Source organism: Aspergillus lentulus, assembly GCF_001445615.1.
Source record: "Aspergillus lentulus DNA, contig: Alt04, strain: IFM 54703, whole genome shotgun sequence".
Classification (NCBI taxonomy): Eukaryota; Fungi; Ascomycota; class Eurotiomycetes; order Eurotiales; family Aspergillaceae; genus Aspergillus; species Aspergillus lentulus.
In genome coordinates this window covers 3,315,334-3,341,048 of record NW_028322122.1, presented here as the reverse complement: position 1 = coordinate 3,341,048, position 25,715 = coordinate 3,315,334, and the positions used below count along the sequence as shown (strand labels likewise).

The 25,715-nt window shown below is 49.9% G+C and overlaps 9 protein-coding genes across 9 annotated transcripts; 4 read left to right on the top strand and 5 right to left on the bottom strand.

Moving 5' to 3' along the window:
• Positions 1 to 198: 198 nt before the first annotated feature.
• On the top strand, positions 199 to 1,101 carry ALT_2372 (uncharacterized protein; the record flags this gene model as incomplete). The annotated part of the gene is made up of 1 exon (XM_033563642.2): positions 199 to 1,101. The coding sequence occupies one exon, from the start codon at positions 199 to 201 to the stop codon at positions 1,099 to 1,101; it is 903 nt and encodes a 300-aa protein (XP_033419533.2).
• A 207-nt stretch (positions 1,102 to 1,308) lies between these two features.
• On the bottom strand, positions 1,309 to 3,195 carry ALT_2371 (ankyrin repeat domain-containing protein; the record flags this gene model as incomplete). Its single annotated transcript, XM_033563643.2, has 1 exon — positions 1,309 to 3,195. The coding sequence occupies one exon, from the start codon at positions 3,193 to 3,195 to the stop codon at positions 1,309 to 1,311; it is 1,887 nt and encodes a 628-aa protein (XP_033419534.2).
• Positions 3,196 to 4,852: 1,657 nt separating this feature from the next.
• On the top strand, positions 4,853 to 5,986 carry ALT_2370 (putative isopropanol dehydrogenase; the record flags this gene model as incomplete). Its single annotated transcript, XM_033563644.2, has 1 exon — positions 4,853 to 5,986. The coding sequence occupies one exon, from the start codon at positions 4,853 to 4,855 to the stop codon at positions 5,984 to 5,986; it is 1,134 nt and encodes a 377-aa protein (XP_033419535.2).
• Positions 5,987 to 7,586: 1,600 nt separating this feature from the next.
• ALT_2369 (uncharacterized protein) lies at positions 7,587 to 8,641 on the top strand (the record flags this gene model as incomplete). The annotated part of the gene is made up of 3 exons (XM_089599322.1): positions 7,587 to 7,712; positions 7,770 to 8,113; positions 8,173 to 8,641. The coding sequence occupies 3 exons, from the start codon at positions 7,587 to 7,589 to the stop codon at positions 8,639 to 8,641; spliced, it is 939 nt and encodes a 312-aa protein (XP_089456468.1).
• A 537-nt stretch (positions 8,642 to 9,178) lies between these two features.
• Positions 9,179 to 9,709, bottom strand: ALT_2368 (cupin domain-containing protein; the record flags this gene model as incomplete). The annotated part of the gene is made up of 2 exons (XM_033563645.2): positions 9,179 to 9,334; positions 9,416 to 9,709. The coding sequence occupies 2 exons, from the start codon at positions 9,707 to 9,709 to the stop codon at positions 9,179 to 9,181; spliced, it is 450 nt and encodes a 149-aa protein (XP_033419536.2).
• A 2,960-nt stretch (positions 9,710 to 12,669) lies between these two features.
• ALT_2367 (SDR family oxidoreductase) lies at positions 12,670 to 13,503 on the bottom strand (the record flags this gene model as incomplete). Its single annotated transcript, XM_033563646.2, has 3 exons — positions 12,670 to 12,838; positions 12,892 to 13,186; positions 13,254 to 13,503. The coding sequence occupies 3 exons, from the start codon at positions 13,501 to 13,503 to the stop codon at positions 12,670 to 12,672; spliced, it is 714 nt and encodes a 237-aa protein (XP_033419537.2).
• A 1,738-nt stretch (positions 13,504 to 15,241) lies between these two features.
• ALT_2366 (uncharacterized protein) lies at positions 15,242 to 17,332 on the bottom strand (the record flags this gene model as incomplete). The annotated part of the gene is made up of 2 exons (XM_033563649.2): positions 15,242 to 16,280; positions 16,344 to 17,332. 2 exons carry the CDS (start codon positions 17,330 to 17,332, stop codon positions 15,242 to 15,244), a joined length of 2,028 nt encoding a protein of 675 aa, XP_033419540.2.
• Positions 17,333 to 21,122: 3,790 nt separating this feature from the next.
• ALT_2365 (uncharacterized protein) lies at positions 21,123 to 21,886 on the top strand (the record flags this gene model as incomplete). The annotated part of the gene is made up of 3 exons (XM_033563650.2): positions 21,123 to 21,187; positions 21,246 to 21,372; positions 21,434 to 21,886. 3 exons carry the CDS (start codon positions 21,123 to 21,125, stop codon positions 21,884 to 21,886), a joined length of 645 nt encoding a protein of 214 aa, XP_033419541.2.
• Positions 21,887 to 22,156: 270 nt separating this feature from the next.
• Positions 22,157 to 22,965, bottom strand: ALT_2364 (putative extracellular soluble lytic transglycosylase; the record flags this gene model as incomplete). The annotated part of the gene is made up of 2 exons (XM_033563651.2): positions 22,157 to 22,763; positions 22,823 to 22,965. 2 exons carry the CDS (start codon positions 22,963 to 22,965, stop codon positions 22,157 to 22,159), a joined length of 750 nt encoding a protein of 249 aa, XP_033419542.2.
• Between the last annotated feature and the right edge of the window lie 2,750 nt (positions 22,966 to 25,715).

Genomic DNA, 25,715 nt, shown 5'->3' with positions numbered 1-25,715 from the left:
CTTTCGGAGCCTTGTATGACTGGCGATAGTGACAAAAATAGCCCATTTAGAATCGCAAGAAAAGTAGACTGCGGACGAACGTGTGGCCGAGGGCGGTGATGCACTTTGGGTTGAACCAATTTAAGTGCTTTCTTTCGCAGAATTATTGAATCCCACACGAGACAGAGATTATCTTGCCAGAGTTAACAATCAGCCAATATGCGAGTGGTAGATGTATTTTCTGCATTAGCAGCTGCCCAGCTCGTGGTCTGTCAATCCAATTTCAGCGGATCCGGAGAATATAACCTGGCAGCGGCTACGAGGAGCCCCCCTTTACAAGACTCAAAACCTGACAGCAGCTATCTTTCGAGGCTGGAAAGGCGATTTGGAGAATGGATATTAAAGCGCAATACCACGACAATTGCGGATGCAGTCACATCGACCATCGCTACTGAAAGTGTGACCTCCGTGACGACCAGCAATTCCGATACAACGACGACCTCAGAATCCACCACTACCTCAAGCACCTTAGAAACCTCTCCATCGTTCACGGAAACCACTGCAGCAGCTACGACAACTTCAACAACAACTTCCAGTACCTCCAGCACCACCACCACAACATCCTCCTCATCGACATCCACCGCTGCCTCAACCACAACAACCACAGCAACAACGACAACGACAACCTCAACTACCACACCAACCGCCTCCGAATCCGCCGAATTAAAAGAATGGAACCACCGCGGCACCATCGCCGCTATCGTCACCTTCAGCATCCTCGGCTCCTTTCTTATAGGCGCCTGTATCGTTCGATGCTTCCGCAACCGGGTGAAGAAACGGCGCATCGAGGCGAGGAAGCAACCTGATCAAGAATCTTCACTCTCCATGCTGGCCCCGACCCCCGGAAACGGGAAATCAGCGAGCCAATTGAAGGTGGATCGGGAGTCGATCATGTTTTGCGATGAGAGGAGCGTGCCGTCGTTGTCGGGGCAGTCGTATTGGCAGGGGTCTGTGGGACATTCGTCCATGCCATCGGAGGATATGGGTCGGTCGGTGAGTAGTGGGAGACATACGTTGTTGGATGTGAGGGGGCAGCATGGGACAGCCGAGGCCGAGGTGTGAGAATGCTGAGAGTATTCAGTATCGACATTGAAGTACATGTCTATTTCTGTTGCTGGGTGTGTCCACCATTGAGGTGTCTAAGAATGACGGATAAGATAACGAGTACGCTTGATGGAGATCTAGAATGATGATATACAAATACAGTTAGCCAATCCAATCATGCCATAGACTTTTGACCATCTTCCAAATACCAATCGACTACCGCCGTCAACCCCCTGACTCTTCGCTTCCCGACGATCCGTCGACGACGACGAGACTCATTTCATGGAGGAGCTCCTCGACCTCGACCTCGCCGGCCTTGGCTGCCAGATCTAGTGGTGTGCGACCCTTGTGATCTTTCGATTCAGCTTCTGCGCCGTGCCCCAGGAGAAAGTGCACGTCATCGCGTAGTCCCGCTTCCGCGGCGATGTGTAGTGCGGTTTGACCGTACATATCTATTGCATGGATGTTGGCGCCCTTGTTCACTAGCAACCTCATGACGTGGTTCTTCGCTTTTACTGCTCGATGGAGCGGGGTCCTCTTGTAGTCGTCCTCCATCTCGAGTTCCGCCCCGTTCCTCAGAAGAAACTCCACCATCTTGCGATGACCGCGTTCTACTGCCTTGTGCAGCGGTGTTTCTCCACAGTGGTTGGTCACGTTGATATCGCAGTCTTTCTCTAGTAGCAGGCCGACTAGTCGTCTGTGACCTCCCAACACTGCGAGATGAAGGGGTGTATCTCCTGTGTTGTCAGCTGCTTCGGGGTCTGCGCCGTTGGCCAGGAGCATCTCGACTATCTCGTCATGTTCATGGAGCACGGCTCGATGCAGTGGTGTTGTACCATCCTTGGCGGCAGAATTCACTTGTGCACCTCGCTGCAGGAACAAGGCAGTCAGATCTACATCGCCTTCCTTGGCCAATATGTGTAGCGTAGTCCTCCCTTTGGTATCTCTCGCGTTGACGTTGGCACCTTTCTCAAGCAGCAAATTGAGCATTTTCATCCCGCGCTTTGTGCGATCGTGTACCACCAACGCCAACAGAAGCGGGAGGCCGGACTCTCCACACGGTGAATCGATGTCGGCGCCCTTCTTGATCAAGTATTTGACTATGTCTGTATGGTACTTTCTGCCGGCCTGGTACAGCGGCGTGCCGTGCGGCCCCTTTTCGTCATCCGGAGAAGGCTGCGCCTCTCTATCCGCACCGTGGCGCACGAGCAGTCGGACCACAGGTAAGTGACCATTGCGAGCAGCCCACCACAACGGCGTCCTCCCGACCGCATCGCCAGCGTTCACATTGACTCTCCTCGACCCGATCAGCAATCGAACCACCTCTTCGTGTCCTTTCTCCGCGGCCCACAGCAACGGCGTACGCCCTTGATTGTCCTTGACGTCCGGATCGGCATTCACCTTGAGCAGCTGCACCACGAACGGCTGGTTTCCCTGCTCCACAGCCCAATAGAAGGGAGTCTGGCCATTGGTGTCCGGGATGTCAGGATTGATCTCACCGCGCGCGAGTAGACGGTTCATAATGCCTTCGTGCCCATTCTTCACAGCCAAGTACAACGGCGTTTGTCCATCGGCACCGGCGGCGTTCGGGTCAACTTCAGCGCGTCCTAGTAACGCCCCCGCGATTGTTTCGTTTCCGTTCTTCACAGCCCAGTATAGCGGTGTCTGCCCGGCAGCGTCGGGGGTGTTCGCATTGAGATCCGCCCGTGCAAGTAACTGTTGGATGATGGACTCGTTTCCACCCTTCACAGCCGCGTACAAGGGCGTCTCGCCATTGGCGTCGGGGATATTCGGATCGACATTTTCAAGAGCGAGTAATTTGCTCACGACGCCTGCATGTCCATTCTTGACGGCCCAACACAGCGGCGATTGGCCTGTTTTAGCATCCACCGCGTTCACGTCCACTTGCCCAGTCTCGAGCAAAATCTGGAGAACACTCTCATGTCCGCCTTCGGCGGCTAGGGAGACTGCATTCCGCCCATCTTCGTCTTTGAAATCGAGACGCACACCGGGGGTGCTCAAAAGGAGTTTGACGATCGTATCGTATCCTTTGCTTGCGGCGAGAAAGAGCGCGACTTCCAGCTTGCCTGGTACGAACTTTTCTTCCGCCATCTCGACAACGCGGTGTTATCGTCTGCTCATAAGTGAGCATTCACTTTGTCGCCAGATGAATTGGTGCTAGGGAAAAACGCACGGAGAGTGGCAATCGATGACAACATAAATCAGTGTCCTGAGCAGACCCGCATCTCTGTGCCGCCACGTGGGGGGCTTTCACTGGTCGCAAGGATGAGAAAAGCCGGCAGGATTTCAGGTAAGGTGACAATTGTTCCGGATTTGGCAAGTTGTCATACGTTGATTATCGATTGTCTTTTGGGCTTTCGGGTTTTCTGAGCTGCATGGCTTCACGAATATTTCGGAATTCATTCGTCGAGCTTACCTTACTCTGGACTCTGTTGTTGGTCCAAATCGGGATCCGTGTTCATGGCCTCGTATGATGGTTGATGTGTGGATGGTGAGATGGTATGATGGGGATGGATTGTGCCTGACGGTCCTCGGGCTGCATCCACTATATCAATCAATCTGGCAACAATCCGATGACTAGCCCAATGATATCTACCTGCATACTTGTCTCCTAAATACCTCCCCATCTAGGAGGAATTATTACCCCGCAATTGGGAGGACAAGGGGCGAGGCGCAGATGCCGCTATTCCGCTTCAGGAAAATTCCCATCAAGGCAATTCTGTTTTACTTTGGACAATTTCGGATCATAGTTTAGAGTATCATTAAACAGAATTATTTCGAGTTTATCGCCTCCAACCAGAATGGCGTTATTCTTGTTAGGATTCGCGGATAGTTCTTTTTTTTTTTCCTTCGCCGTCCAATTCTGAAACTGGATTTGTTACCGAAACAGCTGTATCCCCAAAGGCAATGGAGTAATAGGCTCACATTTATATTTCTATCACATGGCACAATAGCATATAACCATTCATTACATGCAGTCAAATTTTGTTACTGATCGGAATGATGTTGTTCAGTTTTGGGAATATCGCGGTCTAAGAAGCAGAAGATAGCAGTGGTAGATCATGAATCTACGAGGTACTATTTATATAAATCCTTATATCTCCGTCTGTTTAGAGTCCTCATCTGTACTTGTCGGGCTCCCCAGAACACACGATCATCTATCCCGGTGATTCGTTTTACATAGTCTGCATTCCCTACTAGACAGATTTTATTAAGAGAACAGCCACTCACCAAGAAGCCAAAAAAGAAATGCGGCTGGCGCCATCGCTCTAGATACGAGGTGCTGCCAGGAAGCACGACCTAACAGCTTGATCGGTTTGAGTTGGTGCTCAATTGGCGTGCTCAGGCGTGAGCCACGTCTCGTATTATAAGCAGTCATTAACTCCGGTGCCAAACACCTTGAGACAATTCCGGACTTAGAGCGACGAATCTACTGCCTTGGCGTATGAACGGAGATGCCAACCGTAAATAAGACTTTTGATAATCCCGTCAGAATATGCACTAGAATATATCGACCGAATACGAGTATGCATATTTGCTTCAAAGGGAAAAGGAGATAACATCTCTACTCCGAATACGAGTCATGATATTACTTCGCGCCCTTTGAAGAGAAGCAGTCTCCCTTTGATTGAACCAGCCAAAGTCCGATATCCCCATCTGAGCAGCCTATAAAAGGCCTTTTTGTTCCAGGTGTACACCTCTCAATCCATTGCAAAGACATCTTTCCTGGCATTGCGACACTTTCGAGATGGCCACTCACCAAGCCATCATCCTCCCTGAAATCAACTCACCACTCACCCTCGTCTCAGTCCCAACACCAACCCCCCAATCCGGCCAAGTCCTCATCAAGGTTCTCGCCAGCCCTATCCTCGCATACTACCGCGCAATCCTCACCGGCAAACTCCCCTACCCCCTCCCCCTCCCCTTCACCCCTGGCGCATCCCCAATCGGCCGCATCGAGGCCACCGGATCCGACACAACAACAGTCAAACCCGGCCAACTAGTGTACGTTGACCTTACCGTACGCGCGCGCGATGACCCTCTCAAGGAACAAGGCACCATCATCCTCCAGGGTCTCTTCGGAGGTATAACCCCCGAAGCGCGCATCCTATCCGAAAACGACTGGCGGCATGGCTCGTGGGCGGAGAAACAGATCGTCCCGCTGGAGAATGTGCATGTTCTCGATGAATCGCTGCTGTGTGAGCAGATGGGCTATTCACCGGCACGGCTAACCTGGATTAACACCCTGCTTGTTCCGTATGGCGGATTACTGTCGGGGCTACTGCAGCCGGGGGAGACGGTGATTGTGTGTTTTGCGACTGGGCATTTCGGTGGCGCGGCGATTGATGCTGCGCTTGCCATGGGGGCGGGAAGGGTCGTTGCTGTGGGACGACGGATGAGTTCCCTGGAGAAGATCCAGAGTGGCTATCCAAAGGGAAAGGTAGTCGGGGTTGCGACGGAGGGTCTCGATGAGTCTTCCCTCAAAGATGCGATGAAAAAAGCCACTCCTCGCGGGCTTGGTGCGGATCTGTTCCTTGATTTTACTCCAGCGTCTGCTGCAGAGGGACAGAAATGGATACACATCTCCTCTGCGATAGCGGCATTGAAGGCTAACGGTCGTGCGGTTCTTATGGGTGGTGCTTCGGATACGGTCAGCCTGCCTTATTCAGAGCTCATGACGCGTAATATCACGGTGAAGGGGAATTTCATGTTTGACGGAACTGCTCCAGCGAAGTTGATCCGGCTCATTGAGATGGGAAACCTGTCGTTATCCAGATTCCACGACATTGAGTTTGATTTCAAGGGCTATGAAAGGGCGATTGACGAGGCTGCCGCGAAGACTGCTGGTGACTGCGGTGTGGTCTTGGTCCACAAAGAATAGTCCGGGGGAGTGCAGCGCCGGGGCAAAGGTACTTAATTCCTCGGCAGAGGTCTGAAATGTAAGCTTGTGGACTCGTTTACTGCTTCATGTCGTTCAAAAATGGGAATCACTTCAATTCACACTTGTTCCACCACAGACAACCTAGCAGGTGTTTATAGTAGACAAAGCGCGGATGAGTTGATACATCATGCATATCCGGTGTTGCTCTAGCATCCGGACAAACAGTACGATCTGGTAGATGTGAGCAGCCTGAGAGAACGTCTCGACCATAGTACCATTGGGGATCAGAGATGCTGTCTCCGACTTCAAGACCGGCACTGCTCGAGCCTCGCAGCTTGTATTCTCGCTTCGAGATCATCCTTTTCCGCGCCTGACATTCTTCGCCACCGTGAAGGCCATATCCACCGACCTGTGTGGTAAGGCCTCTCGTTAGATTCCTCCATAGAAACAGAGTATGGTCGTCGCGTCTTACGTCGTTTTCGAACAAGCTTGACAGCAAAAAAGTATTCTCTCAGTGTCTTCGGGCGGTACTCGGGGAACATGCGGTCAAGTATCCGGTCGAGTCTATGATTCAACAGACATGTCAGTACTGTACCTGAGAAGAAGAGGATAGGAGGATCTTACTCCGGTCGGATAACGCAGACAACCCAGCAGGTGAGAAGCACAACAGCTAGGACAAAGGCGGAAAATAGTACCCAGTGAGACATGACGGCTGAGAGCGATGAGACGCAACCTAATAAGTTGAGGTGACGATGCGACCGGCGCTCAACACAACGAAAGAGGTTCCTTGGTTGATCTCGAAATATGAAGGTGAGGCAGGTTGACGGTGCATTCAGCTTGGGAAGGAGCGAGCCAAATGAAGACGGTAGGAGGGTGGACGGAGAAGTTCATGAACACCAATGATCCTGAATTAGTAGTCAGTGAGGCCATAGTCGCTATTGAGCTTTATTGACATGGCTTAGGTAGTGAATATGTACATCGTCAGATGAAATCATGCCTTAGTTCTGACAAACCTGACGCCAACTCATTAAAGCTGCAGTCTAATACAACATCTAGTTGATTACAACGCGCCTGGATGAGATGAAGGAGATATCTTCACTTATTAGACAATGTACTGCTCTCACCTTATTTTCAGAGTGGAGCTTTTGCTCAAATAACCACTCTATGGCAGGGGGTTGACGGCTTAGCAGGCATTAACGCATCATTGACAAACACTCAAACTTCAATCCATCCTGTGAATATTCCACATGCTTTTACCTTCAAGCTGGTCCTTATATAGCCTTCTGCAGCTTCTCTACATACTTCAAGGCTGCTTTGGCGACACCTAGTCTGGTTGCAAAATATAAGATTCTCTCTTCCAGACACCGAGTAGATATATGAACCAGAGACTACAATTCAGAGCCTACGCATGCCTATTCAACCATGCCAGTTCCTGAAAAGCGATTGTCACCGGCACCAAGACAAGAGCTTGCATCTCCAGATTACTACAATGGCCTAAAGCAAATTGTAACCAACATAGGCATCCTGCCCAGCGGGCTAGCCGTTTATACTCTATGAGGATCGATCCTCAGCTGCCCCGGACAGCCGGGTTGCGGGATTAATGACCGCCAGTCCGAAGGACATTGCAGTGTTGAAGGCATGGAATCGGACCGCTCCAGGCAACGCAGGAACTTCTGTCCACACGTTGATTGACCGCCAGTGTCGCGGCCAACCAGAGGCTGCAGCTGTATGCTCAGCCAGCGGAACCCTGTCATATGGAGATCTAGCGTAGCTATCCTCGCAGTTGGCCGTCCACCTGAAGAACATGCACGTGGGCCCCGAACAATTCGTCCCACTCTGCTTTGGAAAGTCCCAATGGACTACGGTTGCAATGCCGGCGGTGATGAAGGCAGGAGCAGCCTTTGTGCTACTGGATCTGTCCTACTCGAGCCCTCGGCTGCAAGAGAGTTGTACTCTCGTGCGCTTGAACATAATCTTATGTTCGCAGCAACACACTGCAAAGGCCCAGCACTTGGCTTCGGCGGTCGTCTCAGTTGATGCGGAAGCTGGCCACAACTGGCGCAGTCACCAGGTTGGCCAGCTACGATCCACTGTGCAGTCAAGCAACGCCTTATACGCTGTCTTCACGTCCGCATCGAACGGGAAGCCGAAGGGCATTGTGACCCAAATGACTCGTTCTGCACCAGCGCCTTGGCCTATATAAAAGCTGGCGGCCTGGACGCGCAGATGCGAGCGCTGCAGTTCTCATCGTACGGGTTTGACGTGAGCATTTCCGATACGCTGGTCACCTTGCTCGCGGGGGGCTGTATCTGCGTGCCCTCAGACCTGGAGCGTAGCAATGACCTCCCGGGAGCCGTTGCTCGCATGGACGTCAACTTCGCCGACCTGACACCATCGGTCCTGCAGTCGCTGTCGCCCGCAGACGTCCCGTCCATCCGTACGTTGGTCCTATGCGGCGAGGCCATGTCCCAAACCATCATTGCGAAATGGGGCGGGCAGGTTTGTCTGCTCAACGCCTACGGGCCGGCAGAGAGCTGCATGCTCTCCACGCTACAGCCTAATGTGTCGATGATCGATCCCTCGAACATTGGCTACGCGACGGGCGGCGCTTGCTGGGTTGTGGACAAGGCAGATGCGCGGTCGGGGAGCTGCTAATTGAGGGCCCCGTTGTTGGACGAGGTTATATCATTGATCCCGAAAAGACGGCCGCGTCATTTGTTGAGGATCTGGGTGGCGATTCCATTCTGGCCATGAAGGCGGCGGCTCTGGCGCGGAGTCGCGGCATCAAGCTCACCGTTCGGGCCATCTTCGAGCATCGGCAGCTTCGCCGGTTAGCTGAAGCACTTTCGGCAGCTTCTGAACTACCTGGTATCGAAAATTTATCCTAATAATCCATGACTGATGGAAGAAGGAAGCCATCATCAGCTTCTAGAGCCATTGATAGGACACTATATTCTACTCGTCCAGAGAATCAAGCACATACGACCATAGGGTGTGGAAAACAGGGCCACCCCTCCGCTCAGCTGTATTTAAGCTCAGTATAGAACGTGGTCAACAACTTATGGTATCAAGCGTAGTTGACCTTTAATTCTTTATAGTAGAAATATGTCATGTGATCCAGGGTTGTCTTATTCACTGTTTTACCTCAGTCACATTCAGCCGAACTCTTGGAAAAGGCGGTGTCACATGTAGTCACTTGGGGCCATGAGGCTCCCATCCCGGTTCAGCCATCTCAAACGACTCGAACAAGAAGGCCGGTGCCACTGTACAGCCCACAAGTGTCCAGTCACCTAGACATTTCGCATGCTGCCACTCTCCACGCTCAACAATAGCTTGTGGCCGTTGGCCCTATATCAATAGATTTAAGCATATTTATCGAGCGGCCGTGAAACCTACAATAAGCTATACATATTTCGAGAAATAACTCACGTTTTTAAGATCGATTCCCAGAATTATATCCCGTATAGGACTCCCATCATTCCAGGATAGTGACAGTTGCAGAGGGGCGCCAGCGTAGTAATGCCATACCTCAGCGCCATCGAGAACACGGTGCCATCGCGAGGGGCCACTTTCTCCATCGAGAAGGTAATAAATGCAGGTGCTATGCGAGCGGTCGTTTGATGAATAGCGGTCGCGGAAGGTCTCGACATAGTAGCCCTTTTCTGGGTGCGGGGAGAGATTCAAGGTCTCGATGACCTCTTGTGCAGAAAGACTTTGCGCCATACTCTTTAGAAAGAGATGAGTGAAGATTGTGAAAGGGGAATCCCGGGGAAGGAAGCTCAGAATCACGACCCTTGCTGGTAATCAGGTAAGGACCCGGTCTGTCCTTTATGCTCAACGGGCTAACCATCGTTCAGGCGCCTGGGGCAAACTACGCTATCATGACTACCCCGCCCACACGGAGCTCACGATACCGCAGCCGCCCTGCCGTGGGGCCGCTGAAAGAGCCAAGCCACGAGCCAATTACAGCTGTGGTTTCGACAGAAATATCTAACGTCATTTGCTCTGGCATGATGAGGCTGGCTGGAAGTAAGCAACCTTTCCAGGAATAGAGCATTTGTAATCACTGAGCAGACGTAGCTCGTCTTCAACATTGGATGGATGTATGCGGATTCAAAGGGCATTATTGAAGCTGTTTAATAACTACCCAGAGCACGAGGCTAATCCTGAAACGGAAGAGCTGTCTAGCGCGGCTTACTGCAGGAAATGAGGGGCATTGTGAGCTGACACGAAATACAATTACAACTTCATTCTGCCCATTGCTGACTGCGTGCATCACCACCATGGCGCGGACAACAAACGACCCTTTAGAGGTTCTCGGTTTCTATGGCATATTAGCATATCGCTGGGGGGTTGAAAGTGCAGGCCGATGATCGATATTGCTGGAGAAGAAAAGATTATTCAACTCAACTTATATGCTGCATTGAAGCACGTAAGGCAAAGGGAAGAGCACATACATCTATGGGTAGATGCAGTGTCAATCAAGCAGATAATCACGAGAAAGCAGAGAGAAAGCAGAGCCGGTGTCAATAATGGGTCATATGTACTGAAGCACCAGAATCGTCTCTGTGTAGTTGGGTGTGAAGAGCAATCCAAGTACAAGTGCATGCACCTCTTACAACTCCTTCAGCAACAACTTATTAAATATATAAATGATCGCGATTTTGGCTTTTTTTCAGAATCTGACATTCGCGCCATGTTAGACAGCCCTTGCCTTGTTCTTCCGGCGTCCTTACTAGATGAGAGCTTGTATCATTGAAGAACCTTTGCTTTCTGAGAATGTCATGGTATGTTGTGGTCACCATACGGTGGCTTGGCCCGCTATCTGCATCTTGTTCATCCACTTCATACCGAGTTCGTTCCTCAAGCCTCTGGACTCGGAAGATCGGATAGAAATGACCCTATTCGGTCTGCCGTTTTCAACTTGAATTATCTCGCTGAAGATGCCGATGTTCTTCCACAGTTTTCAGTGAAATTATCAATCCCAACTGCTGGAATCACCAACTAAGGAGTGGACCACTCACAGCCCTCTAGACGCTTTAGAGTGTCTAACTATGAGCCGCAGATGATTTGCAACGGATGAGAGAGATCATGTTTACAGTGTTCTTTCTATCTCCACAATCCCTTTCATAGAGCCACACTACAATTGTTTCTACCCGGTGGCTTTTTGAAGAGTTTGCTGCACGCCATATCGCATCTCAAGGAAACCTGGATATCTTAAGTGGCTGCAAGCTCTTTTCTGAGGAAGAAAGAGACTGCAACGGAGTTTTTCTGCGTTGCAAGCTCTGCTTTGGATCAGGCGCAATAGCTGCGTGACTGAAATGAACTATAAGCACAAACGGGAATGGTGGAAGGGAGGGCGGATCAGAGTATATACAGCCACTTGGCCCCCAGCTTCCTGGATATCCGGGATGATCCAAACTTGTCTCTGTTCTGACCCCTGCAGTTCGCAAATTAAGAATGGCAGGGGCCTCCGAGCTGTCAAAAGAGTATTTACACACAAGATACTGCAGGGGTGAGAGCAACCTTGCCTGGGGAAAAGTGTTATGTCTTGGCTTACTGCCCAGTCCTTTTGTCTAGCTGAAGACTCAACTAAGCAAGCAGCGACTAGCTGACAACAGTCGTGCTAGCTGTCCTATACTGTAGAATTTTACGTAATAGTATGTCACATACAAACGCGTGGTCCGGCCACATGTATATATCCCTATGAACCTGCCGAAGACCCCTCCCTTAAGATCACGTCGATCATCATCGTCCTCCAATCTTGCACGTCTATGGTGACTCCTTTTCTAAGATGACTGGTTACTATCTTAAGGCCCTAATAATTGGTTGTATTGAAGGCATTAAAAGCACAGGGTTCTAAGAATAACTAAGAGCTTGCGATGCTCTGTCTCAGTTAAATCCTGTTCACTTGAATTCCGGATCTGAGGTTATGTTGCATATCTTTGCTAGTTCTCTAGGAACTAGGAGCTCCGAGTTCAAGGCAATAATGGTCTGGATGCGCGTGAGGTCTGAGTCAAGTATTGAGAAGGAATTGGAGTTGCGAAGCAGCTTAGGTTTTCGACATTGCATTTCTCTCTTATGCCTTTTGTTTCCAAGGTGATTGAGGCCTCGCCAAAAACAGTTTTATTCCCGACCAAGGGGGCCTTCCATCGCCGCAGAGAGACTGGTTCTGGCTTTCGCACTCACTAGTCAAGCTGATAGAAATCTTCACACTACGGAGAGTTGGGAGTGAAGGAGTTTGGGCGGGAACCATTTCTGCCCTGTTTCTGTTATTAACCAACCGTTATATGGCTGGCGACCAAAAATAGCTGGCGACATTGATCATGGCCTTGAGAAGTTTGTACGGCATCTTCGAGTCGGTCAATACCCGTTGACAAGAAGCAGATAAGAGGAGGACAGCGTACATAACACCCAAAAACAACCTTAGCAAGTTCCCTCATTCTTCTGGCATATACGAACCTCGTTGAATATGATGACGTGCAGTTCATGGAGCCCTAACACAGACATCATGGGAGTAATACAGAATTTATAATAACTGCCTGCTTATTATATCTCCAACAGTAATCATACAGAGACAAGTCTCTAAGCTGTAGAGTGTATTGAATCTCTTTGCCATTCCTTACAGTACGTACATTCACCATGCAGCCAAAGTTTAGTCAGCCTCGTCGAACTCTACTTTACTAATGAGATATCTCGACGATATTCCCTTCGTTGTTCACAGTAAATCGGACTTCCCACCCTTCCCCTCCTAGCTCTCCCTTGACGATCTGAGAAAATGCCTCGGCATACTCCGGTCCATCCACCTGTGGCGGCCCACCTAGTGGAGAGGTTTTTGCGGCGTAGTAAAATCTGCAGGTATATCAGTCACTTCTGTGCTATTCTACAAGTATGGGTTCACTCACCGCAGTCCTCTTTCCCTATACGCCTTATTTGCTATATTAATGAGATAGGCCAGAGCGCTCTTCCCAGTTCCTAGGGTAACAAAAAGAGGTTTAGGCATGAAGGGAGTCAGATTTCCAGTTGCGATAAAAGCCGGAGCAACGGTGCGGTCTTGCTCCTTCAACTGCAGGAACCCGGTTGTTGCATGGTAGAGTGCAGCATAAGCTCCTGTAGCATTGACAGCGATGTCTTGCTGAAAAGCGTCTGGGGCAACGGTGAATGGATTGGTAGGGTCTGCCGGGAAGGTGGCAAGCGCAGCTAATATGATAGAATTAGAAATGACGGCTAATGACAAATGACCCATTGCACTGCCATAGTTTCTCACCATTGTAGACGACTAGCTGGGGAATTCCAAGGTTTTCAGTCACCTCTTTGAATGCAGAGGCAACCGATGATGGCTGAGACACATCCACAGCAACCGAGTACATGTCTTTGAGTTCGGGATCCTGCAGGCTCCGAGGATCCCGTTTTCCGATCGCAACTTTATACCCATCTTTTAGGAAGCGCTTGGCGACCGACATGCCAATACGGGGGCCAGCTCCCAGGATGAACACAACCTTTGATGCGGAAGCCATGCTTGATGCGAACATAGGAGGGCTATATCTCTTAGACAAGTGTTGGTGATCGGAAACATCAAGTCTGCAACCTGGTCGTTATCCGACTGTGCGACCATTATATAAACTTCCTGTCTCATGGGTATTGAATCCGGGATCACATAGTTGGATTTCTAAGCATCGCTGTTAGTCGGGGAGCGTGATGGCCGATGTTTCCGCCTGTGGTGGACTCCATACTATGCAGGGTTTATAAGCATTTCCTGGCGTTTGACCAATAAAATCGAAATGTTTGATGACGTGTGATGAACCATGTAGGTTTATTATTGACTACATCGTATTAGCTGACGAAATTGCAAGGTCCTTTGGTAAGTGTGATTGCTCGGTTACTCTCGCTTGGGACATATATATCATCAGCAGACGTATGTTTAATCCGGTCATTAGAATTAAGTCAGATGCGCCATCAATGCAACGAGGCCGTAGGTGTCAAAAGATGAGTAATTTAATTATTAGAGATCAAAAAAACGGCCCAAACACCATGTTTCTTCTAGGCTCTGCCGTCCTTCTCTGTCGGTGCGGCCGGCGCCATGATACCCCCGCAGAATGGTAGTGCGTGAGGTGCAAAGATAAATTCCTCGACACTAGCCAGTAGCCCTTCGATTCACACTCGCTTAGGCGCCTGGATAATGCTAGGTCTGCCAAACATAGTATTAAGAATTCCAGTTTCTAGACACGACACCTGGGTATTGCCTCACGTGTGTTCTTTCAAAATTCCTTAGCAACTGGTGATATTTGTTTTTAAGAGCGCGTGCTGTCCCTTGACGATTGCGAGGAAATTCTGACTTCTGACTATAGATCTGTTTGATATGACTCGATGAAAGATCAGAACGCCTTGAACAACACCAAAAGATATTCCTCCTCGCGGTAGTAGCGTCTATTATCTCCCGATGGGTTTGCCCGCGCTATATGTAGAGGTCTTAAATGAAGCTCCTTGATAAAACTAGAACAGATTGCACGCTCCCCCTCTATTTTAGGAACCTGGGCTAAACAGCTGAGAGACAAGATATCCCTGGGTGTTTCGCCAGTCCCATTCATGCTCATTTGTAGAGGGTGGTAATTCAGTAATTGATGATACAAAGGTCCAACCGACTCGTTATGTTGCCATGGGTATCCCCAATGGAATACCCCAGATTCTTAATCCGTCCCCCACCCCTCCGACTGGGTAAATATAAGCATCCGCCACCTCTGCGTTGACACTTTCATAGACTGCTTAGCCTCGACTCCAACGTGTAGAAGCGTGAATGATACCCCCCTGAAGAGGAGAGATGCGCTCGGATATCGAAGCAGATGGTGGGGATAGACCTACATACATTGACGCAAGGTACTTACCCATCGCAACGTATTTTTGAAGCGCCAGTTTAAACTGGCTAGTTATGGGAGAAGATGTTCACTGAAATGCCCGCTGGGTCTAGCCAGGAACCAAGTCATGCCATGGGAGCTACATACCAACACAAGCAAAACATAGCTATGGTCGAGAACCTAATATTAACCTACTAGACTAGCCTATAATTTACATTAAACTAACTAGCTAGACGCTATATTTAGAATAACAGTGATCGGAAATCGAACGGGGATGGGATTGGGACAGTCCCAGAAAAAGCAGAAAGCAGAAACAATGAACATAGCAGCGAATATAGGGCCGAAGTGAAGTACCTTTGATAAAGATTCTGAGGCAGCTGCAGACATCAAACTTCGTCACTCATCAAAGTGTAGCGGGGTCGTCCGATGTATCGAGAGTATCCCTCTTTGCAGCTGGATTTTCATCATTGGCATCAGCCCACGCGCGGAACATCTCCCCCTTATCTGTGACCGGCACAGCTGCAGTTTGCCCATGCCAATGGCCGACTCGAGCCCCTTCAAAGGCCATGCGCTGGAGCTGCAGCTTGTCGTCCAGCGCCCAGTTCAGGCGCCGGTATGCGCTACCTGGGAACCACTTGGGGCCAACGCGTGCCATGATAGAGTCGAGCGCCAGGTTGGAGAGAACAATGAAGCCGCCGACTGCAAGAAGACATGATACGCCCAATACAGAGAAAGAAGTCGTTCCTGCGGGGCACCGCACCTTCTGCGCCTTGCACAGTGGCGTGTGATCCGTCAGCGCCAGTCGCTTTTTTCCCTCACGGAAGCCGCGAGGCCCAGTGGCAAACTGCACGCTGCGCTCCTGCAGTTTGGCCAGATTAGTCTCGAACCACGATTGCACCTCAATCTGCCACTGGTTGCTCGGTAGCTGCGCAGTCTGGCTCAAGCCAGACAGCGTCTCCTGGGCGCGCAATGCGTACGACGACCGCCCGTAGATACTGTAGTACATATTGTTCAGCACCAGGTAGTTCATGAGCAGCGAGAATGTGTCGGCCTGTAGCGGGCTGAGGTCGTAGGTGTCAATGAAGGCCACCGTTCCGTCCATGCTAGCCAATGCTTGGATACCCTGCAGATCGGAGCAGACCTCTGTCCGCGCATTGCAGATCTGGAACTGGTCGGTGCAGCTGAGCATGGTCGTGAGGATGTCCGCTGCGTACCAGTTGTCAATTTCGGCAATGGACGTGTTTTCCCCCATCGTGATGAGCTGGCTGAGCGCCGACACGTGGGCGCTGAAAATGGGGTCATCGGTGGGATACTCGTACATAACGCTGTTGGCATTGAGGAAAAAAATGGAAACGTCGGCGTCGGTGCGGTTGAGCTCTTCGCGAGGCTTCCAGAGAGTTTGTGGTGCTCCTGCGGTTGCCCATAGAGCGCTGAGGAGATAACTGATTCAGACAGGATCGGATTGACGGGCGGAAAAGCACAATGGCTAGGGCGCTGGTACTCACTGGACTTTATACCCCACCTGGGCGCGCACCGTGATGGCATCATAGTAGTATGTATAGTTCTGGGTCCCATTGCCGTCGAATGCCGGTCCATAATGATATGCAGCCACCAAGTAGTCGGAGTACGGGAAGTTGGGCAACGGGTTTGTGTCGTTGTGAACAGTAATATATCCGGCCCTGGTCAGGGGAGCACAACTCACGGATTTGCGGAAGAACAATCGATCGTCGTCCGGCGCATTAATGCCCAGGTGTTCTCGAGTATCGAGAAGACCGGTATCCATCGCAAATGCTGCACTGTCTCCTTCCAGACACATGCCACTCTGGAATGGGCAGGAGGCGTTGGTGGTAGTATGCAAGGCGAGGCGAGTTTGCGCGTAGATGTTGCACTGTGGGAGTCTTTCTGCACCAGGCACGTAGCAGGTCCTTGCGTAGGAAGTCGCGGTGTTAGTCTCTAGTAGCTGGGTGGTGTCAAATATGTCTAGCTGATAGGGGTCACTGGTGTTGAATCTTGCGCCGCCGGCCAAGTAGAGTCCGCAATGAGGGCTCATGATCAGGCAATGCGAGCCCGCTGGTTTGGTGACTCTCGCAGAGAGAATGGCGGCGCTACCGGTGAGCGCTAGCCAGATGATGGCCATGACGATGAAAAGGAGATTGCGAAGAAGAGAGTGCTGGGCCTTCCGGCGCCATGCCAATGAGAGAAGGGTAAACTCCCAAATAAGCGCGGCGGGCGAAGTGGTGTTCTTGAAGATGACTTGCTGCTGGTGATGGAGTGCATCTCTGGGTTTCCGAGAGGAGTGAAACTGATGCACGACGAAACTGATGATCCGCCACAGATGGCCGGCCGAGACGCTCACGAACAAGGCGAGGAAAGCTGTCAAAAGCCCAGCATTTTGGGCACTGAGGGTGATGGTTGCTCCATGGATACGACCATGCGACCAATCCGTCCAGACTCCTGTGTAGATATACTCACTGTTGTTGGAGTTCACTTCCATGATGCTTTAGCAACGTGACTGACGAGGACCGAGAGGGCTGTGCGCAAGCTGAATCCGGCGCCAGCATTGAGCCGATTTATAATACCCTTCATTGAATTGAAAAAAAGCATCTCACACATCTTCTCCCTTCACAGCCTACCCAAAAAGGCTGCCAAGCTGGGAAGGCTGAAGGGCCAGGTTACGGCATTAAGCCTATGCGAGAGAGCCAAGCATCCGGTGAGGAAATGTGGAGCGACATTCTACCTAGGTAGCAACCAGTGAGGCAGCAAACTACGAAGTCTGTGGCCAGACGCCTTATGGACCACATAATCCTCTCTCTGAGCGCCAGCCTCCTGGTGATGGGTAATGCGTTTTTGAAGTCAAATCCAAGTCCATTTAAAAGCAGTGCGGGAGTCGCGAACATGCTATCTCCCACCAGACTGCTAGGAGCATGAGTAAGATAGATTCACAGATTCGAGGCTGATCAGTTATCCGGATGACATCCCTCGTATTCAAACTCGGTGGCGTGTGTAACCACAGCCAAAGAACCTGGTTGCTTTTTGTGTCTGGTCTCATACGTCCCAAACAGGCCACGTAGAGATGCCCAGACCGTCGACCCTACGACTTAGGGACGTGATGGTAAGAAGCCCGGGGATCCTTGTAAGCTGCACCTATGTGGCTTTATCACACCCCGTGATCCAGGGTTCGCCCAGTTGCTCGTGTATACTTCCTGTCCCTTAGTTGAGCTGCCGGGACTACTTGATCCTAGTCAACTGTATGAGTGCTGAGGTCTTGGCAATGAATACGAGACGCCTCCGGTTGACAGGTAAACACATGGCGAATCCGACCAGTCACATACCAGTTAGCCCTATGGAGATGGACCGCATTGTTTCACTTCCACTTACGCCGAACATAGAGCTATCCATTATAGAATAAAGATATGAAGATTTTCCTTCAAAGACATTTTGCTCAACCCCTCTTCTTTCCACGTGGTGCAGCATATCAGCGGACATCTTTCAAGTGATATTCTAACTCGGTGAGACTGTCCAGTTCTAGAGCGCAAGCGGGATGGCGGCAATGGAATCTACCGTCCAGCGCTTGGGAAGAGAGATGGGAACCGACGTGCGCAAACCACGCTGATTGGTCGATCCAAGAAATGCTCCATCCGTTTTGGAGGGCTCAAGGGTTTATCGCCGAGGCAGAACGGGCAGTACGCAGCTTTTGCTGGAGCATTCCAAAAAAGTATTAGATCGCACCAAAGCAGGTCCTCTGGCCTATCCAGATGACGCTCACAGTGATAGGGCCATTCCTGGACACCCTGGATTCATAGAACGCACTCGAAGCCGTATTCCGCATGAGCGTATTCCCCCATCTGGGATAGCCGGTGCCTACAGATTTATAAAGATGCGTCCACTGACGATGCGGCCGAAGTCTGATTCTATAAGAAGTTCCTGTAACACAGTAAATGGGCACTTACCTTTGCATCGGTATTCCACAAACACAGTTTCCATTGACAGGTTTCATCTCACATCTGTATGTAGCAGAGCTCTCGCGCGTGCAAAGGGCCTTTAAAGCTTTGAGCGCCTCAAGACCAGTATCGCACCGCAACATCCCACCCAGAGGAAGAATCCGAGCCAGCATGTCTCGCTCTGGCATTTCTCTCTTAGAGTAATGGAAGAATGTCTGCTCACGGATAGTCCCCGCTTGGACGGTTGACCGTCTCGGTTGAGCTTTCTGCAAACGCCAAAGCCCTTCCAGGTAGAGACTTTGCTTTCGATTGTAGATGGGATGTTGTTTCAGTTGGATCTGCCGCTTCTGCTCGGGGTTCTGCAAGTAACGAGTTGTTCGCTTAGCTTTACATTATCTATTATAATGTTAGCACTCTTATGTCCCTGTAACTGAATATATAAACCCACTTAAGGTCCACCGAATCCCATTATCTTTGAACCTACTGTTAAGAACTCCAGTGAACTGATCAAACAAGCACATTTATTGCCCTAAACTGCATTTGAATCCTCCACAATGAGAGCCACCATATTCCTTGCCGTTTGTGCTGCAGTTACAGGCGTTACTGCACTCAGATGTACCCAGGGGGTTACGTACTGTGGATCGTCGTTGCTCAAGAAGGGTATGCAAAACTCCTGATTCCCCAGTCTCAATGGGAGAGGCATGTAAGAGGTTCCGGGCATGGAACTACATTTAGGACATTCAAGGTGCTCTTCTAAGGGGGGTCTGCCTACTGATGACCATCACCTCCTTGATTCGCGCTTCTTGTGCACGTCAGATGAAGACTATTTGGTTTGGAGGGACACATGCCACCCTGAGCAATGCAAGGATAATGGCCAGGGGAAGGACGATACCTGTACCGGAGGTCCAGAAAACGAGTGATGGGCAAGTTGGACAACAGATGTTGGGATGTCAGGGTGCTTTCGGAAGCAGGCAATTAGGCGGTGTGACTTAGGTCTTGTTATAGGTTTTCCCCCGGTTATACAGGTTTTCCCTATAGCTTCGTGCAAACGCAAAGTCAATTGACGAGGAAATGTTTATCATAATGAAATATCTCCCTGTATTGGTGGTATCTCGGAGTGGATCTTCGTCTGAAGTTAGGGAATCGACTCGTTTAGTGGAGCCTGGAAGGTAAGTCCCCGCTCAAGGAAGTACCTGTACAGTTCCAGGCGCAACGTTGGTAGGCCACGACCGGAGAGTAACTTAACTGGTTATCTCGCTGCCAAAACGCCGCTCCGCCGTGATTGAAGCAGTCATTGACTTCATCTACAAGTATTACTACGCTCTCGACGACGAGGATAGTTAACCCAACCCAGCCACCATTATGGTGCCGTCTATCACGCTGCAGATAGGAACCTTGTCTTCAGCGTGAGAAGTAACCCAAAGACAGGATTTGCACCTTGGTCGAGCACGTGTTAATGTTCGATGACCTCCTTCACGTTGTTCCACACACATAAGCCTGTGATACTGCTATCAAGGATTTGCACGACTTTCTTCATATCATGGTGGATAACCCGAACAGCATACGTATGGAGGATGTGTGCTACAGCTCTGACGCTGAGGAATCGCCATCGCTTTAAACTGTACCCAAGAGCTTGTTCGTCAGGGCCTTGGAGGGCGTACTTGTCATGGCTGTGGGAGGCCTTGCTAAGGAAGATGAAACTATAAAATCCTCCGCAAGGATTGTCGTCCTTCGCGCTGCTGGAAGAGGGTGTCTGCTCGCTTTGGGCTCTCTCTTCTTGCCATCTTCGGCTTAGCCTCTATCGAGCAAGCAGCTTTCATCATTCTATTTGGGACACTACGATGGTCTGCCTTTACACCTGGTTGAAACATTCTCTAGGAAACCTCATCACCCTCAGATCAACCTTGAGCAGATTTATTGCATCGATTTCTTTCCTGCTACATGGTAACTGAGTGAGACACATATTCCACCAACAAACGCTTTTTGAAATGAAAGTACTTCGTTGATCGTCGGCTCAGTGCAGTCTAGCCTGGATAGGCTTGAGAAGACGGCCATTGTCCCGAAACTCGATATCTTCAATTGACCAGCGTTGACCTCGGTGAGCTGACCGTCACACGTCCTTCGTCTATACGACAGCTTCAACTCACTATCACCTCTCATCGTTACCTACATATTGACTAGCACTTAGGCTTGCCATATAAACGTCCTGGTCCTTCCTTTATTAATCCATCTTCATTTCTTCAATCATCTACCAGACCTCGGCTTGGAATACCTTTACCAAACAACTTACAGGAGCTTCGTGACCAAACCACATAACCGTCCATCTGCTCCCAGAATCTCAAGATGCGTCGCAAGCGTGACAAAAATGATGAAGCTTTGATTGAGCGTGCACAGAAAAGGATGCTAGAGTAAGGTCACTTGCATATGCAAAGTTATGGATGCATGATCTAACAGACTCATATATAGACTCAATCAGCTCGGCCACTTCTCTGACTTCACATTCACAGTCCAGGATGAACAGTTCTTTGTAAGCAAGATCGTGCTGTCTGCTGTTTCTCCGTACTTCAAGAACCAGTTCGAGACAGAGTGGAGAGTGAGTCCCTCAGCCTAGGAACCTATCAATCCAGTATAATGACACATCTAACGTTAGCCAGTTCAAATCATCCGTAGATCCTGAGGAAGAACACAGCGTCGATGCATTCTCCTGTATGATCGAGTACATCTACACCTACAGCTATGAGCAATCTACGGGGCTGCTGAGCTTCATTCCTTCCCACCTGGCAAAGGTCCCTTTTGAGGTTTACTACCTTGCTGAAGATCACGAGGTCCCTGGTCTCAAAGAGCGAGTGCTGGAGCACCTTCCCTCCGCTGTCAACGGCTTAAAGAGTCCACAGGGGATTTATTGTCTGGTGAGCGACCATTACATCTCTGACTCGGAATTGGGCAAGGTCTTCGTGGCGGCCGTCGCGAATAACGTCCAGGATATGGAGGCCTTTGAAGGTCTTGACAGAGTGAAGCTGTTCCTGGTTAAAACGCCCCAGTTCGCTGCGGACTTGATCTCTGAGCTGATTAAGAGAAGAATCTCAAATTGCGAATGTAGCAATTGACGAGCTTTGCTAACTTTCCTGAGCCGGAAGACCTTCTCTTTTCTTCCAAAACATGGATCAAACCGGCAGAATTGGAACTGGGAATTTCTTGTCCTGCTGTTATATATCCCACTATTGGCGGTTTTCTCCCTTTCGATTTCGCCGAGATGTTGTGCTCGCGATGTACCCATTAGGAAGACTTGACATTATGCAGACCGTGCAAATCCCATATACGCTACATGTCTTCTCCGTCAATATAACCACTGCTAAAAGTCATGCCTGAGAGGCCAACTAGCACAAACTGCCATCACTGCACGATTGATCACAGTGATAAGTACCAATCCAGTTATCCTCTCCATAAACATCCAACCCCATCATCCACCCATTCAGCACCTGGTGCAAGTAATCCAGATTCTGGGGCATACCATGCGCCTTACCCTCAGCCGAGCAGGGGTAGTCCTTCGTCAACCCTCTGTTCCCATTAAGCCCGGACCCTGCCGTAAACCACCCATTGTATGAACCCAGCGCCTTGATCGCATTACCCCCCGACGCATCAAGCTGCGATTTGAGATAGTGCGTTCCCGCGTCCACGTTATCCTGAATACTATCTGTGCACTGGCCATTTGGGTAGTTTTCGCACGAGACTTGCATCAGGCCTGGTGTGGGACCCCCGGCGTTGGCATTGCAGGAAGACTCCTGCATAGCGATGACGGCGAGAATGACTGGGTTGACGCCGTACTTGGACGCGCTGCTTTGGAAGTAACTGTCGTACTGGGCGCAGGCGGAACCGATGCCGTTGTAGAAGTCTTGGAGGCTGATGGTGTAGACGTCGTCGATGGAGAGGAAGGGAGGGTTCCAGCCGTTGGTGGTGATGCCGGTGTTGAGCCAGTCTTCGGAGCTAGACTCTGCTCTTAGCAACAATGACATGAAAGGTAAAGGAGGGCATGGGGAAGGTACCCGTTGGGGCCAGTGCTTGGGGTGACATTCTCTGTTGCACCTTGCGCCTTTGGGTTTTTACCGACACCTGGGTTGGCGGACTGAGCGGTGGCTCCAATAGCGAGGGCGAGGGAAGTCAGGGTGATGCTTTTGAGGACAGCCATTATTGCTTTTGCTGATGTTCGTCTATTCGGGAGTGCTGAAAGATGAACGTCTGCGTCAATCGACTCAGCCGGCAATGGAGCAGTTTAAATAGCACAGATTTTCCAAGCTGATTGCTCTGCCTGCCGCAGACATGATTTGCTTCCAAAAATAATCATCAAACCAGCACGTTGAAGCGAATCGACCAGTTTCTCAAACGGGTAATTCTGCAGCCCTGGCCATCAGGGAACAGGACCAATCAAACGCAGCAACTCTTCTATGTGGCCATAAATTCGAGCTAGCCTGATAGGTGCGACACCGATTTGTTTGACCTGAATGATAGCAGTGATCTCATTGGCAAGCACTGAGCAAAGTCGTCCTAGCGTCCGTTCGGCATGTTACCTCAGTGCGTCGATCTCGGTAGATGCCTGCCAGCGTTTCGGCCAGTACCGGCAACAGACACGAATATGGAACAGTCAGATAATCTCGTCCACTTTGCGGTGTCGACCGTCGAACAAGTCTGACGTCTGGTGGCATTTGGCAAGTGATTATGTCAGCAACGCCGATCGCATCATCTCTATACCAATTTCCTTTTTTAGGAAATGCATAAGGTTACATCTGAAGTTGGGGGCGGTTTTAAGTAACATCCTTATTCTAATGATCTGTATCCTAATGGAGTAAGGGACGATATATGCTGCAGTAGTCTTTTTTTGTTTGTCATTTAGACATGGTTACAGTTAGCTTCTAGCACCCCAAGATGCCTTGATTGACTCATCCACCAATATTGGATGGTAACGGCGCATTGTTTGAAACAATTTCAACATGCTGAGATTGCTGGCTGGAGGGTTAATTGCTAAATATTGCCATCATACCTGTCCAAACTATTCTGCAAGTGCCTTACCACGACGTGAGGTTGATGTCATTGTCTTTCCTGACAGATACCCTCAAGCCACCCTCGCCTCCTTCAATAAACTGTGAAGAATAGTATAGAGTTATAAACACCAGATTTGTTACCTTTACTTCCCCAATTTAAAAAAACAAAGGCTATTTTGAAGCCAATGTGGGCGTCCCCAGTGCCCCGTAGACTAAACTAAGCATAACCCGTCTGCGGGCCGCCATAGCTCTTTGGTATGCCTTCTTGAGCATCCGGGGTAAAGGACATAGCAGAGATTGCTGGATTCAGGGTGTCATATCGAGTTTCGATGGAGTTCTAGAGTAACAAATTTTCTAGACTGCGAGCTCAACTTTGTGTGTATGACGAGATACTTGACCTCCCCGCGAAGGAGAAGTATTCTAGATCAACGGTCTTTCTTACACGTGCAAGGCAAGAGAAGGCTGTTCTCTTGGTCTTGATGAATAATTGCTGGTAACATCGCTGTTTCTATCATTCCCGGGGTTCCTACTGTATACCAGGGAAGATAACTCTTCCACTTTCCAGCTCTCGGCAGCACTGAGTTCGGCAGTCATACTACCGACGAGAGGCACTCCGTCGGTCATTCTTCGCGCAAAAATCGACGAAGCCTCGGCGATTCCACGAGGCGAGAATGAGTGCAGAGGCAATAACGCAGTCCTCTAGTGTGACATGTGCTGGGTCAAGTAGCCTTGCTCTTGGTATGGGCCATTGACCCAGCAGTTTTAGGGCTAATATTCGACTTGAAGTATTGAATTTTATCTTTTGTTAATAATAAAAATGTCAATCATAACCTATTTAGGGCCTACGGTTTCTTCTGTATAATTTTTTCACCGAGAATTTGCTAGCATAGACGTATGCCTTACGACAGAGGCTGTCCCCATGAGCCACCAAAAAAAGGGCCAATGCCCTTTTTGAAAGGTGTCAATAAAACATCCCATGGTTCATTGTTCGCCTGTTGACGAATGCAAATGGATTGTAACGCTATTGGTGGGAATATTGAAAGTCCCCTTGCTTAGTCACAATGACTGACCACTCATGGTTTGACCTCATTGTAAAACACCATTTTTTTGTGTTTCTGCCCCTGGCCCAGAGAAATGTAACCATGGTTCGGCCGGCTTGCACACACAGCACATGAATTGAGGGAGTTGTGGGAGTTCTGAGGGAAATGCTATTTTTGAGAACAGCCACGAATAGGGACAGTATCAAAGAGACCCCATGAAGCAGGAACAATGAATTTGTTCTTTGGGATGCTTGTTCATGTGGCACATAGGCCACGACTCTGCGTTTCGACATTCGTTGACACCCATGGGAAAGCCTGGAAAGCGACTGAAAGACCTCAATAACTACAATTTTCCAAGCGACACAGACTGGTGGAGGTGAGCTCCACCCACAAGACTTTAGGCCCTTCTGATATCGTTATTCTTTCCACTTTCGCCAATAGCCCGTTTGAGGGACCTGATCCTTTCCCGGCACTTGACTGCGAGGTCCAAAAGTCTAGACCTCCGGGGATATGATCTTTGTCCTTTGAGTAGATTTCACCGCACAATGATGAATCTCATGTTCTTTGTCTCTTGATGTTGAAACGCAAGCATAGCAAAAGAAACAATCAACACAAAGAAATACCAAAAATAATCCGAGCTCCAGAGCCACGCAACTTGCCTCCAACAACCGAACTCTGTGTATTGCAGAGCCAGAGTCCCACACAGAACCGCTTGGTCAGGGGAAGTAGCCAATGGCGTTGAAAGGGCGCACAATTCAGGTACCACCCATAGATTCTGGCCAATCCCACAACAATACCACAGATGTCCTGTCAGTGTTTTCAATCGAACTGTCCAATAGGCTACTGTCAGGCTGTCAACG